The 16068-nt window shown below is 45.0% G+C and overlaps 2 protein-coding genes across 2 annotated transcripts; one reads left to right on the top strand and one right to left on the bottom strand.

Annotated features, from left to right (window-relative positions):
• Nucleotides 1-1548: 1548 nt before the first annotated feature.
• Nucleotides 1549-4413, top strand: LOC100825899 (protein BZR1 homolog 2). Its single transcript, XM_003565165.3, has 2 exons — nt 1549-2001; nt 3255-4413. Exons 1-2 carry the CDS (start codon nt 1738-1740, stop codon nt 4056-4058), a joined length of 1068 nt encoding a protein of 355 aa, XP_003565213.2. The 5' UTR covers nt 1549-1737; the 3' UTR covers nt 4059-4413.
• A 2284-nt stretch (nt 4414-6697) lies between these two features.
• Nucleotides 6698-12459, bottom strand: LOC100825585 (serine/threonine-protein phosphatase 5). The gene is made up of 13 exons (XM_003565164.4): nt 12398-12459; nt 11272-11393; nt 10707-10876; nt 10557-10628; nt 10221-10371; nt 9612-9720; nt 9404-9521; nt 9026-9173; nt 8605-8853; nt 8027-8152; nt 7786-7886; nt 7553-7627; nt 6698-7189 (listed from the first exon to the last, which is right to left on the bottom strand). The coding sequence occupies exons 2-13, from the start codon at nt 11342-11344 to the stop codon at nt 7130-7132; spliced, it is 1452 nt and encodes a 483-aa protein (XP_003565212.1). The 5' UTR covers nt 11345-11393; nt 12398-12459; the 3' UTR covers nt 6698-7129.
• Nucleotides 12460-16068: the final 3609 nt, after the last annotated feature.

Here is a 16068-nt window from a genome sequence, read left to right as displayed (position 1 = left end):
ACCCAGCACAAGCACGGCCGCAGAGCTGATCACGAACTAGTACAGAGGCCACAGTGGGGTTTCGGCGCAGAGGATGGGCAGAGCCGGGGACATACGGGGTGGGTGGGCTCGAGGGGATATGATATGGTGGTGGGGGGCCCTCTCTCTCTCGGGGTTCCGTGCTCACGTGGTGGCATGTTGGGGGAGGAAAAACGGTGCGGCTCCGTGCGGCCGCCGGGGACGGACGGACGATGGGCCACTCGGGCTCACGTGCATTGGTGCGGCCCGCTGTCTGCCGTGTGGGCCCCCACGGGTAACCGCGCCTTGTCCCCTCGATGCCTGCTGCCGTCACCCCAGGGCCCCGCTTCCCCCGCCGCGCGGATCTTTTCTTCTTGTATCAGCGTATCGCTACATACGAGTATTGTACGGGTAGACCGGTGGAGTTGTACTCACTCCGTTGCCTACTCGCTATGCCAGTATTTGACTAGTGGTCAGTTTCAAAAAACAGAAAAATTACAGTTTCAAAACATTTGAGGTGACTAGTAGTGCTTCCATCTACTCCACCCGTATAGAGTGTAATTCGGTCATCAATAGCTATACGTGGAGCAAATAGAAACAACGTCCAGGATCACGTTTGCAGCACAGATGTTCAATCATTCGCGGGTAGAGAGACTTCAGAAGCGATTTCAACATCTCGCTCATGCATTTCAGAGCAAACAACATACGCACACGTTTGGAACATGTCAAAACAATCTTTTCACATAAGAAAAATTTAGAAAGGTAAACAACTGAATTCACTGACTCGGGCTCGCCGGTCGCCATCAAAATACTGACCTGAAATCCCACGAATCATAAAAAATCACCAAGGGTCCAATCCTCAAGGATTTCCTATTTACAGATGCCCTAATCTACAGAAACACCATGACCCATTGGGGATATACAAATCTCACGTTCTACCAAACGCACGTTTCTCTTCGGGGCTGTAGCAAGCTGAATTCGCTAAAAAAAAAAAAACTGAAGCCTGAACAGCCCGCCCGCCACGTTTCGATTCCTCCGAGCTCCACCGGCCCGTGCCCCCGTCCCCATCCCACCGTTCGCCGTTTGCGGCCGGACACTCAAGCCGCTCCCGTACGAGTACTCCACCCCGTTGTACCGCGTGACCGCGTCCACCCCTGCCCACTCTACTTGTCTACTTCTACTCGCACGCCGAGGTGGGACTAAAAAAAAAGCGCAAGCACGCCGAGAAAATTTATACAAATCCGTACCCCACTTCGGACGTAAACGAGCGGTAGCGGCGAAAAGGAAATGCTCACGTGCCCTGCCTGCTGGGCCCCAACCGCACGGCCCGTGGGCGCCCACGTGCAGCAGCGCGCTCCGGTGTTTGACGTGGACCGCCCCGGCCGCGGAGCAACACGCTTCGTGGGCTTGCCTCCCCTTGCCTTGCCTTGCCGGCGTGCAATTACCGCCCTGCCCTCCCGTGCGGACATGGGTTCTCTCCGTGGTAGGGCTGTAAATAGGAGGAAATCGAGGGGTGCTTGTGGTGGCGTCCCGAGCTGGAGCTTTTCAAAGCTCACGCCACTGCTCCCCCCACCCACCCCCTTCCCCCCCTCTCTCTCTCTCTCTTCTTTCCGTGTGATCTGTTCTCTCGCTCCTTCGCCCGCTCGAGAGGGCGACCCGGTCTCCTCCTTCGAGCTCGAGTTCGGCGGGGGCGAGCTGCGTCCTCCTGCGGGTGGGGGAGTTGACCTGCCCGTGGTTAACATGGCGACGGGGGGCGGAGGGGGAGGGGACGCGGGATTCGGGGCGGCGGCGGGAGCCGGGGGGAGGATGCCGACGTGGAGGGAGAGGGAGAACAACAAGCGGAGGGAGCGGCGGCGGCGGGCGATCGCCGCCAAGATATTCTCCGGCCTGCGCTCCCACGGCGGCTACAAGCTCCCCAAGCACTGCGACAACAACGAGGTCCTCAAGGCCCTCTGCAACGAGGCCGGCTGGGTCGTCGAGCCCGACGGCACCACCTACCGCAAGGTAACTACGCCCCCCGGCCCCCTCGCTTCGATCGATCTTCTACCTGCTGCCGCTGGGAGAAACGGCCGGATCTCCGAATCCAAATCCACCGATCCCCATCCCCTTTCGAGTTTTCCAGCTCTCCTCCATGGCCGCCTAGCTGGATGCTCAGGCTGGCGGCGTAGTTCAAGTAGCTAGCTGGCTCGTCGGGCGCAGGTTAATTAGCGACGGCGGCAGGCGGCGGGCCGTGGATCTTAGCGTGCGCCATGAGCTGGGCTCCGGTGGATGCCTGCACGGTGTGAACTGTGTTGCGTCCGGTTGTACCTTTCCTTTTTCTTTTCCTTCCATTGTTTTTTCGGGTGCGGGTTGCACGTGGTAGCGATGGGCAGAGGGTGTTGGCCGGTGGGAGGGAGACGCCAGTCTGGACCGTGCACGGGTGCGGCGGACTGGAGTAGGGGTGGGTAGGCGCGTCCGTGGAATTTCTGGTCGCTGGGGAATTGCTGGGGGGAAAAGGCTAGATTCCCTAGGGCTCGGCGTGTGATTCTCCGATGAACAGGTCCCCGAGCATCTCTTGTATCCGTGTTCCCTGCAATTCCTACTAGCAATTTCTTGGATCCAGATTTGTGGTCGGCTCGTAGGATCTGTGGGCGTAGGAGTCAACACTCTGGAACCAGTCTAATTTGCTCCTCAATTGCTTGTTTCAAACGAACCCAAATGCTAAGGTGGATGCTCAAGTATGTGGTATTGTGGTGGGAAGTCACTGTTCGTGGGATCATGATGTTGCTTGCCTCACCTTTGCTAGAGATGGTCTTTCAGCTTAGGGAGATGCATGGGTCTAATTTGAGCAAAGGGCTATCTGCATCTGTGTGCACCCACAAAGATAGCAAGTTAACGTCTGCGCCCTGAGCCTTGCCATGGTTGTTGGCATGTTCGTTACTTCTATAATGAGTACTACCTGCAGTATAATGGTTAGTACTGTTGTAAAGTTGTCGATTGGTGCTTAGTAGTTTGAGTTGGTTTACTTGCCTTCTGGGCGTGGCATTTCTCTCGACTTAAGAATCTCTAAGTTGACTCAGAAATAGATGCTCCCTTCTCTTTACTTCCTCCATTGCTCCTGGTGCAGAACAGAGTGTCTTGCACTGTGTTAAAATGCTGTTGATTATGTGGGAGTTTTTCTTGCAAAATACCGTTTCTGATTTGCTTTCAGCTAGTTGCAGAAAACATGAGTCCTTTTTGTGATGCACTGACTAACTATGTGTTCCTTCCTTTCACAGGGATGCAGACCTACAGAACGAATGGATGCAATTGGGTGCTCGGTATCACCAAGCCCATGTTCATCTTATCAACCAAGCCCACGGGCATCATACCATGGGAGCCCTACTTCCTCTTCATTCCCTAGTGGCGCATCTTCCCCCTTCCCCCCACATTCTAATAACACGGTAAATGGTGTCGATGCAACCCCAATCCTACCTTGGCTCCAAACATTCTCCAATTCTACAACATCAAACAAGCGTCCATATCTGCCCCCACTATTGATTCACGGTGGTTCGATTAGTGCCCCGGTGACTCCTCCACTGAGTTCGCCAACTGCCCGGACCCCTCGTATGAAGACAGACTGGGATGAATCAGTTATCCAGCCACCATGGCATGGTTCAAACAGTCCATGTGTTGTTAACTCAACCCCGCCCAGCCCTGGTCGTTCAATGGTTCCTGACCCAGCATGGCTAGCTGGCATCCAAATCTCGTCAACGAGCCCTTCATCACCTACCTTCAGCCTCATGTCCTCTAATCCATTTAGCGTCTTCAAAGAAGCAATTCCTGTTCCAGGCAGCAATTCGTCAAGGATGTGCACACCAGGGCAGAGCGGCACATGCTCCCCCGTAATCCCCGGCATGGCACGGCACCCGGATGTTCACATGATGGACGTGGTTTCTGATGAGTTTGCATTTGGAAGCAGCAGCAACGATGCTCAGCAGGCCCCTGGATTGGTTAGGGCGTGGGAGGGCGAGAGGATCCATGAGGACTCTGGATCGGACGAGCTAGAGCTTACGCTCGGAAGCTCCAGGACGAGGAGCTAATGCTAACAAAGCTAACTTGGGAGGCATTCTTGCTGTAGCTTATTTCTTTTTCTTCTTCATGTTGATTAGTTTCTGAAAGAGAGACCAACCGTGTGGTTCCTTCAGATAGCTTCACTTGCTGTGATGATAATTGTGTTATTTATTTCTGTGAAACAAAGAGCTAGAGGGGGGAAGGAAGGGAGGATTTGGTTCTCGGCCAAAATCAGCTGATACTATCTATGTAGCATCCACAGCTAGTTACCTCACTTTGGCCTTAATGTAAGCTCGCTGTGTTGTTGTTGTTGTTCTTGTTGTTGTTGTGACAAATGTAAATTGATGTGAGAAATCGTGCACAACTTGAGGCTTTTCTTCTCAACGAGTCATTTTTTAGTTCCTGGCCACGGGCGTCCAACAATGGAGGTTCCATCATCGAAGTAGCACCGAAGAAAGATTGTGGTGTACACCACTTCTCATGATGCCTGCCATGCCATCGTCCTTGACCTGGCGGCCGCCGAGGTGGCTTCAAAGACTCAAAGTTAAACGCCTTTAGCCTTCGCTGCCGCGGCAACAGGGTCAACACGGGATTCCCGGCCATCTTGCCTTACCGGAGCCAGGGCGGTGGTGATTTGCGTCTTGTGTGCACTGCGGTCGCTTTCTGTCTTAGGAGCAAGTCCAGCGGTTCTCCTAAAATCTTCCCAATATCAAATTTAGGGAAGAAAAACACAAAAACAACATCCATCAGTTCCCATAAAGCATCCCTGATATTTCGGGATCCCCTATCCAGAGCTCTTTCTTCCCTATAGATCGGGGAGCCCGATCCCCTCCCCAGTCGACCGAGAGGACCAACCGTTTCTCCCTCCTGCCACCACGTGCGCCACCTGTAGGTACTCCCCGCCCTCCCTCATTCTTTTTTCTCTCTGTTTTTGTTCGATTTGGGGCAGGCGGCAGCGGCCAGCAGGGGGAGTGGAGAGCGGCGGCCAGCAAGGGGGGGGGGGGGGGGGGGGACGGCTAGCAGGGGAGTGGAGGACGGCGCCGGACAGCAAGGGATGAGATGGGGGCGGCGCCGGATGAGACACGGGCTTCAGGACAAGAAGCAAGGGCGGGCGGGCTGCTCGGTGGGGAAGAAAGGAGAGGTGGGCGGGCTGCTCGGTGGGGAAGAGAGGAAGCAGAGAGGGAGAGGAAGAGGGGGATGAGGCGCAGGCAGGCAGCTCGGTGGGGAAGAAAGGAGAGGAAGCAGAGAGGGAGAGGGAGAAAGAGATAAAGAAATAGGGGGAGAGGGAGAAAGAGATGAGAAATAGAGGGAGAGGGGAAGAAATAGATGAAATTGATGCAAATTGTTGTTCAATTTCAGTCAAATTTGGATTTGGAATTATGTGATGTGATCTGAACTAAAAACTAAATAGAGTAATGAAATTTGGATTTGAAATTATATGCTGCAAATTGTTGTTCAATTTTTGTCAAATTATGTTGGTTTTCAAATGGTGGTTACACGTAATTCTTAAAATATGAAATAAAGGAGATTTTTTAGGATAACTGTTGGACTTGCCCTAACTAACTAAACGGTGGGACACGAAGTCAAAAGAAGAAATCCTCCCCGTCACCCGGCAATCCTGGCCCTTCAGAAGCAGCCAGCGCTAAATTAAGGTTATTTTCATGTTGGATTTTTTTGCCTACAAGTTCTTCGCTGAACGTCGCACACGACTACGGACAACCCTACGCTACTGCGATAGGCATCACTGCGGGTTCTCATGACCTCTTTGTTTCATCCGGGTTTTTTTGCCTACAAGTATGATGTCATGATCGATGATCATCTCGTAAGTCTCCCAAACTTTATCCTTAGTGACTAAAGTATGAAAATAATCAAGTGCTATCAGCTCTTTCAGTCGCTTGGTCTACGCACACTTCAACCACTCCATCTAAGGCACACAATTCTTATACTCACTCTGTCCTGAATTAAAAGACGTGGATTTATATAAGAATCTATACAAATTCACGTCAGTTAATTCGGACCAGATGGAGTGTAAGTTCTGTAAGTATAACCTGGTTGGGATCAACATCAAGAACATGATATCAATATGCATCTATTATAAAATCCGTCAACAATAATTCAAAAGCATCTCATTAACCATGACACATACAAAGATTTCACCACAAGAAAATAAATCATAGTTACGTGAGGCAACTCATGTGATCATTATAGCATAATAGACCGTAATCATGCTCCGCAACTCATGTGATCAAGAAATAGATGACTAAATAGCTATTACCATGAACCCGTTGCCCATACTACTACAGCATCCTCCGGAGATAATGGTCGAGGATACTAAATTAATATCAGGTCTCAAATCACCCTCGAAGGCGCCCAGACTACTATAGCATCCTCCGGAGATACTGGTCGAGGATACTGAATTAAGATTAGATCTCAAATCACCCTAGAAGGAAAATTACACTAGCTTTTCTTGTTCCCGATCTCTCTCCGTGAATTGGCTTCCCTTCTGACGACGGAACACTTCGAGAATATACGCCAGAACAGTCAATCAAAAAATTCACCAATATTAGCAAATGTAATTTTCAGGTACTGAAATCTCAACAAAAAAGTTTTCAGAACATAATAATCAATCTGCTGCATGCCGCAGATAGGATATGGAGTACTAAAAATCTAAAAAGTATCTTTTACTGAATAATCACAGTACGCTGCATGTCCCAGATAGCATATTGTGTATGAAATGATGTTGTACTGTTATGCGCCAAGTTGTAAATTACAACAACTCATACACCAAAATAACAGCGAAAATGCATATCCTTGCCGACGTTGAAAGCTGAACAGAGCAACAGAATCCCACTAATTGAATGCACGGGAGATATAAAGGGAATCAGAGACGCGAGATAAGAAAATTGTACAACTACACATACATCTAAATCACTGTGCTAGTACCAATATTTTAACAACGGAGGGCAGGAGGGGCAACAGCAGCATATAAAAAATTGTTGTGCCAAAATAGGCAAGACATGGTTGGGATCTTGGTATGGATGAGATGGGCGAGAAAATGTTCAGCATATCAAAATTGACCAGACAGAGGTGCCGCCTGCTGCTATTGGAACATCCGGAGGAAATTGTTTGCATAGGCCATCGGCTTGACATCAGGATGTGGCTGCAACAATCAAGAAAAATGTGATCGACCTTGTAATATTAGCATGAAACTAATCAAAACAGGGTAGATACAAGTTTTAACAGAATTGACCAAATGGCATCAGCGGTTAAGTCATGCTTGAAAAAGAAAAGGACACCCACAACTTCAATTAAAATTAAAGAAATGCGGCAGTGAAATCAAGTTAAGTTACCACTTAGGACACTCAAGCTATAATGCTGGACATCTACCCAAACCATAGATCATGTTAATCATGAGTACCAACAAGAATGAGCAACAGCTCAAGAAAATAAGTACTCAATAAATCTGTCATCCAAATTAATATATTCTGCGAGAATCTTAAGATGCACAAAGCTAAGGACATACCACTGACGAGAAACTAACAATATCTGGCTTTAAATCTGGAGCACTGAACCGAATAAATGCACCTTTGTTTCCCATCTGCATCAGATATTCATAATAGCATTATGCATTCAGCATCCTTAACTATGCATACTTTGATAGCATTTAAAGGAAAACAGATGGCTTGCCAAAACCATATCTTAAGAGAGGAATTCAAGTACGCAAGCAATGTAGTTTCGTCCCATCATTTTTCATACCTGGTCACAGTAATTAGGAGCGGAGAAAACAGTTATAAGCTTTCCGTCATGTACAATTTCATACCCTTCATCCTTCACTTCATGCGATCGGACAACAAGGTCTGCCAGGCAATCAAGCAGATTAGAAGAGAACATGCAAGAAAAGAATGTTCTATGGAAATGAGAAAGATGTTCCAACAAGCCATGGTAAGTATAAGTGGCATTCTACACCATCGAGAAGCCAGTTTGTTATGGTGCCTACCCAGATTGTTATCTTCTAGAAACCTCTTTGTTACATCTGCACCAAACGAAAGCCCCACACCTCGTTTGCTTGGGCCTCTCCCGAGTTGAGGCTGAGGGTCACTCCATAGAATTTCACACATTAGACCTGTCAACAAGGGCAAGCCAAAAATATATGAGGATGAACTGCAGTAAAGCTTTGTTACATGTAAATGTTTTTATAAGACATTGTACTGATTCACCAAACACCAGAATTAGGATTATAGCAGATAGCCATCAGAAATTAATGTTTGCAGTCGCGCGGTCATATGTTACACAAAATGCAGCAAACCAAGGTTGTAATTGTGTGCAATAATTTTTTCTACTGCGGCTCCAGAAACAGGAGTACATGTAAATTTCATGTAATTTGCTTGAGCAATAGAATTTAAGCATGATGGTAGACCGTAGACTTCAACTAAAGAAGAGAATCAAAGGATAATGTGATAGTGTTTATGAGAACTGTTCACTAAGTAGATTGAAGCAGATGAAGAAAAAAGTGGGAACATTAAAAATCAAGATCCACTAAGAATGGACAACAGTATATAGCGAAACAGGAAATACCTTCTTCAGGAGGCTCACAGAAACGATCAATAGCCTTAATGTCAGATAACTTCACTCCATCAACACTAAAAAGACCCCCATGAACTACGAAGACCTTCTTGTTGATTACATGAGCAAGAGGCAAGCAACAGAATACCTCAGCAAACAGCTCAACAAACGTATCACTCAGTTTGGACTTCACTTCTCCCTCAAAACCGTATATTTTGTTCATGCTCTTGCTTTCATGGTTTCCTCTTGCTAGGTACATACCTGATTATAGAAACCATAAACTCATAAATTATAGCAGTGAAGTGAAACTCATATTTCTACTTAACTAAACTGAATTAGTAGCAGGATGTAATGGTAGAACACATACTACAGTATACAGAATAGCTTGGTAAATTCATGACCACACACAAAATAAGAACTGGAGACAAATCACCTGTTGGATAGAGGCACTTGAATGCGAACAGGGTAAGTATAACTTCAAGTGAAAACGACCCTCGGTCCACGAAGTCTCCGTTGAAAAGGTAAGGGTTCTCTTCAGATGGAAGCCCATTAAGCTCAAATATATTCAGCAGATCGAAGTACTACAGAGTAAACAGCAGGCAGTTAGGGCTCTCCACACGCACCAACAAAACCAATCACAATCTAATGTCATGAAAACTAATGATTTGCACTCACAGAGAGTTAGGACCTCATTCTAAGTTTAAACTATGAATACAAACCACTCTGCTACTACTTTACTGGAGTGCAAAAAAATTCAAAGCGGAAAATGATTATGGAGAGCTATATCTAGAAAAACTCTTGACTCAAATACCTGGCCATGAACATCACCGCAGACCGTAAAATGAGAACCATTTGGAACATTGACATCGACAAGGGAAGGCACTGATCGCAGCAAGTCTCGTGCTTGCAACACAATTTGGAATGCATACCTATGCCAAGTTGCCAAGAACTTATAGCTTATCACAAATGTCCATGAAAAGTAATGGAACTATAAGGAAAAGCAAAATAACAAGCTGCACCTTTTATGTATACATTTTTGCTGTTTGAAATTATCCAACATCTGCTTGATGAAATCTAATGTTATTGTATCCCCATCAATTCTTGCTCCAGTATACTGTGGTTCAACTTCTGCAATATCAACAACGTTTGTGTAACTCAACTATAGTTGAGATCAAAACAGCTATCAGCTATACACTTAATTAGGGATGCAATCAGGTATCCGTTTATCGCTTAAATAAGGAAATCTCTAAATTTGAACTAGCAAGTCATTTAAATGGGACCTACTGCATCCCTACATTTAACAAATTAAGCTTCCATTCACAAATAGAACTGTAATATGAAATACTACGGAGAGCACGTGCTGTTTGAACAATTTCAACATATCACCAGGCAGGAACTATATCAGTATCTCTTGCATTACACTTCAGATTGCATGCTTAATATGCTAAGCACAAAGAAACTACAATAAACCTATAGAAGCAAAGACGGGCTGAACATGATGGAACTACAAAACCAATCCACGAAGAGCTCGTGAAAACGACTTAATAAATTTAGCGTAACAGCACATTAACATAATATATGGAGGATGGAGCGAGTAAAGTGCCATGAAATATTCAAAGAGCAGATACCTATTATATGATAATCAAGAGAATCTGCTATGGAGCGCCTTTCTGTATCCCCTACAGAAATTGCTTCTTCAAAACGGATTTTTTGGACAGCTTTCTCACACTCTTTCAACTTTCTTGTAGCATCAGGATCATTAGGGCAGATTCTTTTCACCTAATATAACAAAGGAGATTTGCCATACATTTACTTAGTTGCAAAGAAAACCAGTGGCAATATACAATCTTCTTGCTTCATAATAAATGTAATCCAAGCTAGGAGAAGACAAGAAACAAATGACTGACAACATCCACTAGTAATACAAATTGAGATGTTTTGTTAAACAACCAGCCTAGACATACCTGCTGAAAATCTTTCAGGGCCTCCTTGAATTTTCCCATAGCAAGATATGCTGCACCTCGTCTATAATAACCCTGCATATACAAAGTTTTGAAAAGGTAAAAACCTAGAAAAATTCATCAGCAACAGGATATGAGCATATGAATACTAACCTTCGAATATCTAGGATCAATCTCAATAGCTTTTGTAGCATCCTGGACAGCACTTCCATATTCCTCAAGTTTCGTATGCGCAAATGCACGATTTGCCCAGTATACCGCATTTGAACTATTTAGATCAATAGCTTGGTCATAGAGATCTACAGCCTGAGAAAATTTGTTCGCTGGAGGGGAAGAAATAGAAATAGTTATGAAATAATAATCAGAAAGGAAATTGTAACATCAGGAAACCCTAAGTATGCTTCAGCATAATGACATGAAAAAAAATATCATTCTAACTAGAAAGCATCTAGATTTTAGTTCAGTTACAAGTGAAAATCTGTAATCAGTATTCCAACAGATTAGGTCCTTAAATTAGGTGTTGGGCCAATAGGTAACAAACATATAAATCTCACCCCTGGGGAAGACTCAATGAATTTAACAGTGAGGAACTACAAACTTCTTTAAAGATTTCATGTTTCTATTGCAACGGCAAAACCGCATTAACAACAACAATAATAACTAGTAAGGTAGTGCTGCTCAAACTAGACAACGACGGGAAGAATAATGCAGATCATACCCTTGAAGGCATCGTTTGCCTTAAGTTTGAGTTCCTCGGCCTTCTGGACATTTGCATTTGAACTATCGCCCATGATATCTATTGAGGTTACTTCATACACAGACTTCAAGTTCCGTGTTCACCTATTATATCATAAAGTAATTCCACAAAAGATTGCATCAGTCATGCTAGAAGTTCAATAGAATCCAATAATTGATGCACGTATAGACATGCGTATTTAAGAGAGTAATACCAAAGAAATACTAGCATACTATGTCTTGCGACCAAGCTACTAGCTGACAGCAATTGATTACTATAATGCATTGTGGCAGAGTTAGAATCATACCAAATTCAGATATGTCTCTCGCCTTTCATCGCTACTCCTATTGATATTATTCCAAGTTACTCATATCATGTAATGTAATATTAGATACATAGTAAAGGTTCCTATTGGGATTTGCCGCTTCTAATTCGGCTTTGAACGCTGGGGCTATATATATGCCAATTACAACTTGCCAACAAGAATATATCGACGAGTGGACAAATAAATGGGATAGACAAGATGTCCGCCATATTTCAAATACGGCGGCTTCGACTTACGTTACTTTGGGCCTTCTTTTAAGAGAGGGAACAGAAGTAAAGGCAGGTCCAATTAGAGCTATCGGCCAAACATCCCGACAAGGCTTGGATGAGCATGTAATAACATCATTCCATATTCCACAGAATATACGGAAAGAAACGACAAATTAAATCAATGACCCCTACCATCCCCCAACCAGCTATTCACAAGTTCACTACAGTGCCGAGTAAGTTGGCCAAAATGCTTCCGATGGCCACCTAAACTGCGACATGGGACACCTCTCCGAACCCTCTCGGCAGCTGCTTTGACAAATAAAAATTTGACATGATGTAAAAGTCGATCAGCACAAGCTCCTTAAACCCCGTTCTAGTCCCGGCACAGACTCCATGCCAAGGGCGGAGGACCCGGTAGGGCAAGGTAGGGCGGCCTCCCTAGCTTGATTTTTGCCTCAGTTACGAATTGGGGAAGATTAAGGAGATGAAACGGGGAGCTAAAGGGCCGGATCTGTTCGTGGTGTGATGGGAGGACAAACGGTCCGGAACGAGAGAATTGAAGGGAGATAGATACCTGCGGTGGAGACGCTCGCGCGAGGAGGAAGACGAGCGACGGAGCGAGGGGGCTGGGGCGCTCGGCAGCGGGATGGGGAGGGAGGGGGTGGCGGCGCTCGCGCGAGGAGGAAGACGAGCGACGGAGCGAGGGGGCCGGGGCGCTCGGCAGCGGGGTGGGGAGGGAGGGGGTGGCGGCGCTCGCACGAGGAGGAAGACGAGCGACGGGGTTTGGCCAGGGGAGAGAAGGTTGCCGACCAAAGAAAAAGGAAAGATAAATGAGCTCCAACCCTAGGCCCACCCATGAAAAAATAGTTTATTAATTCATGTGACGTAAAAACATATGTTTTTTTTGTCAACAAAAAAAGTTTCGTTTGAAATTTTTGTTTATTTCCTTAAATTTTTTCGAGAAAACCAATGGCATATATTAAATCAACCAACCCTTAAAGAATCATCTTTAAAGTAAAAGAGAACCAAGCAAGTTCTTATTGATAAACGTCGTTGTCTTCCTCCTGCACTCGCCGGTCGCGCGCTGTGAGCGAAGCTCGATGCTGCATATGGACCTCCGAACCACGTCGGAGTCAGGAAAACATTGTTGACGTAGCAGCTGAAAAGTCGCCGGTCGGAACCAGAAGACACCGGTGACGGTGATCTGAGAAACAGACCATCGTCTCGGAGAAGATGACGACGAAGAGGGTTGGACGATCATCCTAGATCCGGTTAGACGGATCCAGGAAGACCTCGCCTTACAAACTCCACGATGAGGTCGAAGTTGGCCGAGCCTCGCCGATCGAAAAGGGAACCAGTAAACCGAGACACGTAGACTTCCTGCAAAACACAAACACAAAACGAGATCCACCACTCTGGAAGAGCAACGACCAACCGTTCCGTACTCCTGAACGCCACCGGCCAGATCACCGTCGACGAGGTGGATGAGGAGTTGGGAAAACCTTATTCTTGACCTGCGCAGTGCCGCCATCACCATCATAGCGCCGCTGCCAGTTTACCAAACCCTAATCTTTTCAGAGCTAATATAGCACCAAGCTGCGTAGAGGAGACAGGACGTGCTTTGCCCGGCAGGCCAGCCGGCCGGGAGATGCGATCTAGAGGCTGCGTCGGCTAGGGCACAGGGGCTATTTCCTTATTCTTCTAACCATGTCTTATTAAAGGTTTCTTCAACTCCTCTACACCTGCAATTTGTTATTCATTTGTAAACTTTGTTAGTGGCTATATTGTTCTGTCGAGATGGGATACTTTTGCAAATTTGTTTTCGCGGGGCTTAGAGAAGAAAATAAATTAATGTTCCAATACCAAATCCACGAGTGTGTAGAACGAATTTCAATATTTGCATAGGGCCTCCAAAATGCTAGGTACGGACTGGCTCATTCCTTTCGCCACCCAAATATCATTGCTTGAGTGCGGGAGCTTGGAATGATGTATTTGATTGGGAAGAAGATGCGGTCGCAACGCAAGGAGGTGGAGAAAGTGTTCGTCACCGTATCCTCAAGGGCAAATCTATTGCTTTCCTTATTCCTTCCATTGTCACAGCCGCCCAAATCCACCGGTGACACAACATCTTCCTCTAATGTCCTTCGGTCCGCCAACAATTTTTGCAAGCTCCTTCACACCTCCACGATAGCAACTCGAGAAGGCATCAAAGACTTCGACCTCCTCTCTTCTTCACTGCTCTTGACTCCTTCTACCTTGCGTAATGACTAGCTCGACCTCGTCCGTCAAGCTACTCTTCCCGACTCTGACTAGTGCCACATGACCACCTTCAGTTCTGTCGCCACCTGAACCAACAAGCTATTTTTTAAAATATATTTCTGCTATGCCAATGTATGGTCCGAGAAGCGTAGGGTGAATTGGTTGAATGATATGGCACTGAAGTATCCATGAGAATTTGATGATATGCATGATAAATTTTCCAATGTGCATGTGAAGTGGATGAATATGTAGATATTATATATCCTTATGTATTTGATGGTATGCATGAGAATTAGTTAGACAATACACAATTTTGTTCCAGGGGTATTATAGCCTTTTCATCAGACAATGAGCTCAACGATAGAAATGGAAATGAATTGGCTGATTCTTGATGGCTTATCCCCACCAACTTTCCTGTGGATAGAGAAGGCAAAACCATTTCTGGAGAAGCCGAACCGAAAAAAGTAGGCCAGAAGCTCGTCTCGAATAAACCTTGGTCAAGTATTTGACTCTCTCTCCATGACTAAATAGCATAGAACTGCACCGTTGCTGGTATCTTCTTAAAAGTAGAGTAGAAAATACCTATTGTCTTACACGTGACATTTTTCACAAAAAGAGAAACGATTTGGATACGAACACAACTTGACACGCTGCAATCTGCTCCACCGAAGGACGAATAGAAAAAGACAACAATTCATTACTAAATTCAAAAAATCACAAAAAAAATTATATATGCAATTTTATACCTAAAAGGTGTGGAGAGTACCCAACTTTGCACATTTCTAAACCACAAATTGCACACAATCATTTTTGTGCAAATTTCATGCTTCAAGAAGTGCAAACCACTGAATTGTACATTTATGTACCCCAAATTGCACAAAAAAGAGTATGCATACATGCATACTATCGCCAGGTATATTTGTAAACCCCAAATGAGCAAATATAATTATTTGTAATTTCAGCTTCAAAACTTGCAAAACAAAAATTTCTAAACTTGAAATACACAGAAACAATTATGTGCAGTTTCGGACTACCAAATGTTAAAACTACCTGATTGCATAGTTTTTAACCCAAAAATACACACAAAGAAAAAGAGTAAATTCTGACTTCCACATGTGCAAACTACACATCGCACATTTTTAGGCCAAAATTACACATTAGTTGCAATTTCAGGCTTCAAAATCGTGACAAGCCAACAGTGCATTTCTTTACCCCTGGACAAAACATATGTTCGATTCCGGGTCTCCAAAATGTGCGAACTACACACTCATACAATTATAACCCAAAAAATACACATTATGTGCAAATCCAGACTTCAAAGTTGTGCCAAGCCTTTTTAAACCCAAGTACGCATTTCTTTAGCCAAATATGAACAAAACTTGTGTAATTTGAGGCTTCAAAACGTGCAAACTAAACATCCACACATTTTTGAGCCAAACAAACACATTATGTGCAATTTGAGACTTCAAAATTGTGCAACGCCCTTTTTTAACCCAATAGCACATTTCTTTACTCGAAAAAGGACAAAACATTTGTTCAACTTTGGACTTCAAAATGTGCGACGACATTCACACACTTGTAAGTAAAGATACACTGCAGGTGGAATTCCGGACATCAAAATGGTGCCAAGCCTTTTCAAACACATTACACGCTTCATTACAAAACAAATTGGCAAAACATATGTTCATTTCTGGGCTTCAAAATGTGCAAACTACACATTCACACATTCTTAAGCCAAAAAGACACATTGTGTGCAGTCTGAGGTTTCCAAGCTTTTATAACACAACTGCACAGTTCTTTGACTGAAAATGGACAATACGTATGTCCAATTTCGGACTTCAAAATGTGCAACATTCGCACATTTGTAAACAAATATACACTATGCGCAATTTCGGACCTCAAAAATATGCCAAGCCATTTTAGAAACAATTGCACATTTTTGTAAAAACAAAAGGACAATACATAAGTTCAATTCCGGGCTTCAAA

Source organism: Brachypodium distachyon, chromosome 2 (assembly GCF_000005505.3).
Source record: "Brachypodium distachyon strain Bd21 chromosome 2, Brachypodium_distachyon_v3.0, whole genome shotgun sequence".
In the NCBI taxonomy this organism is placed as follows: Eukaryota; Viridiplantae; Streptophyta; class Magnoliopsida; order Poales; family Poaceae; genus Brachypodium; species Brachypodium distachyon.
The sequence above is the reverse complement of the archived record's forward strand: the minus strand, read 5'-3'. Positions and strand labels throughout refer to the sequence as shown.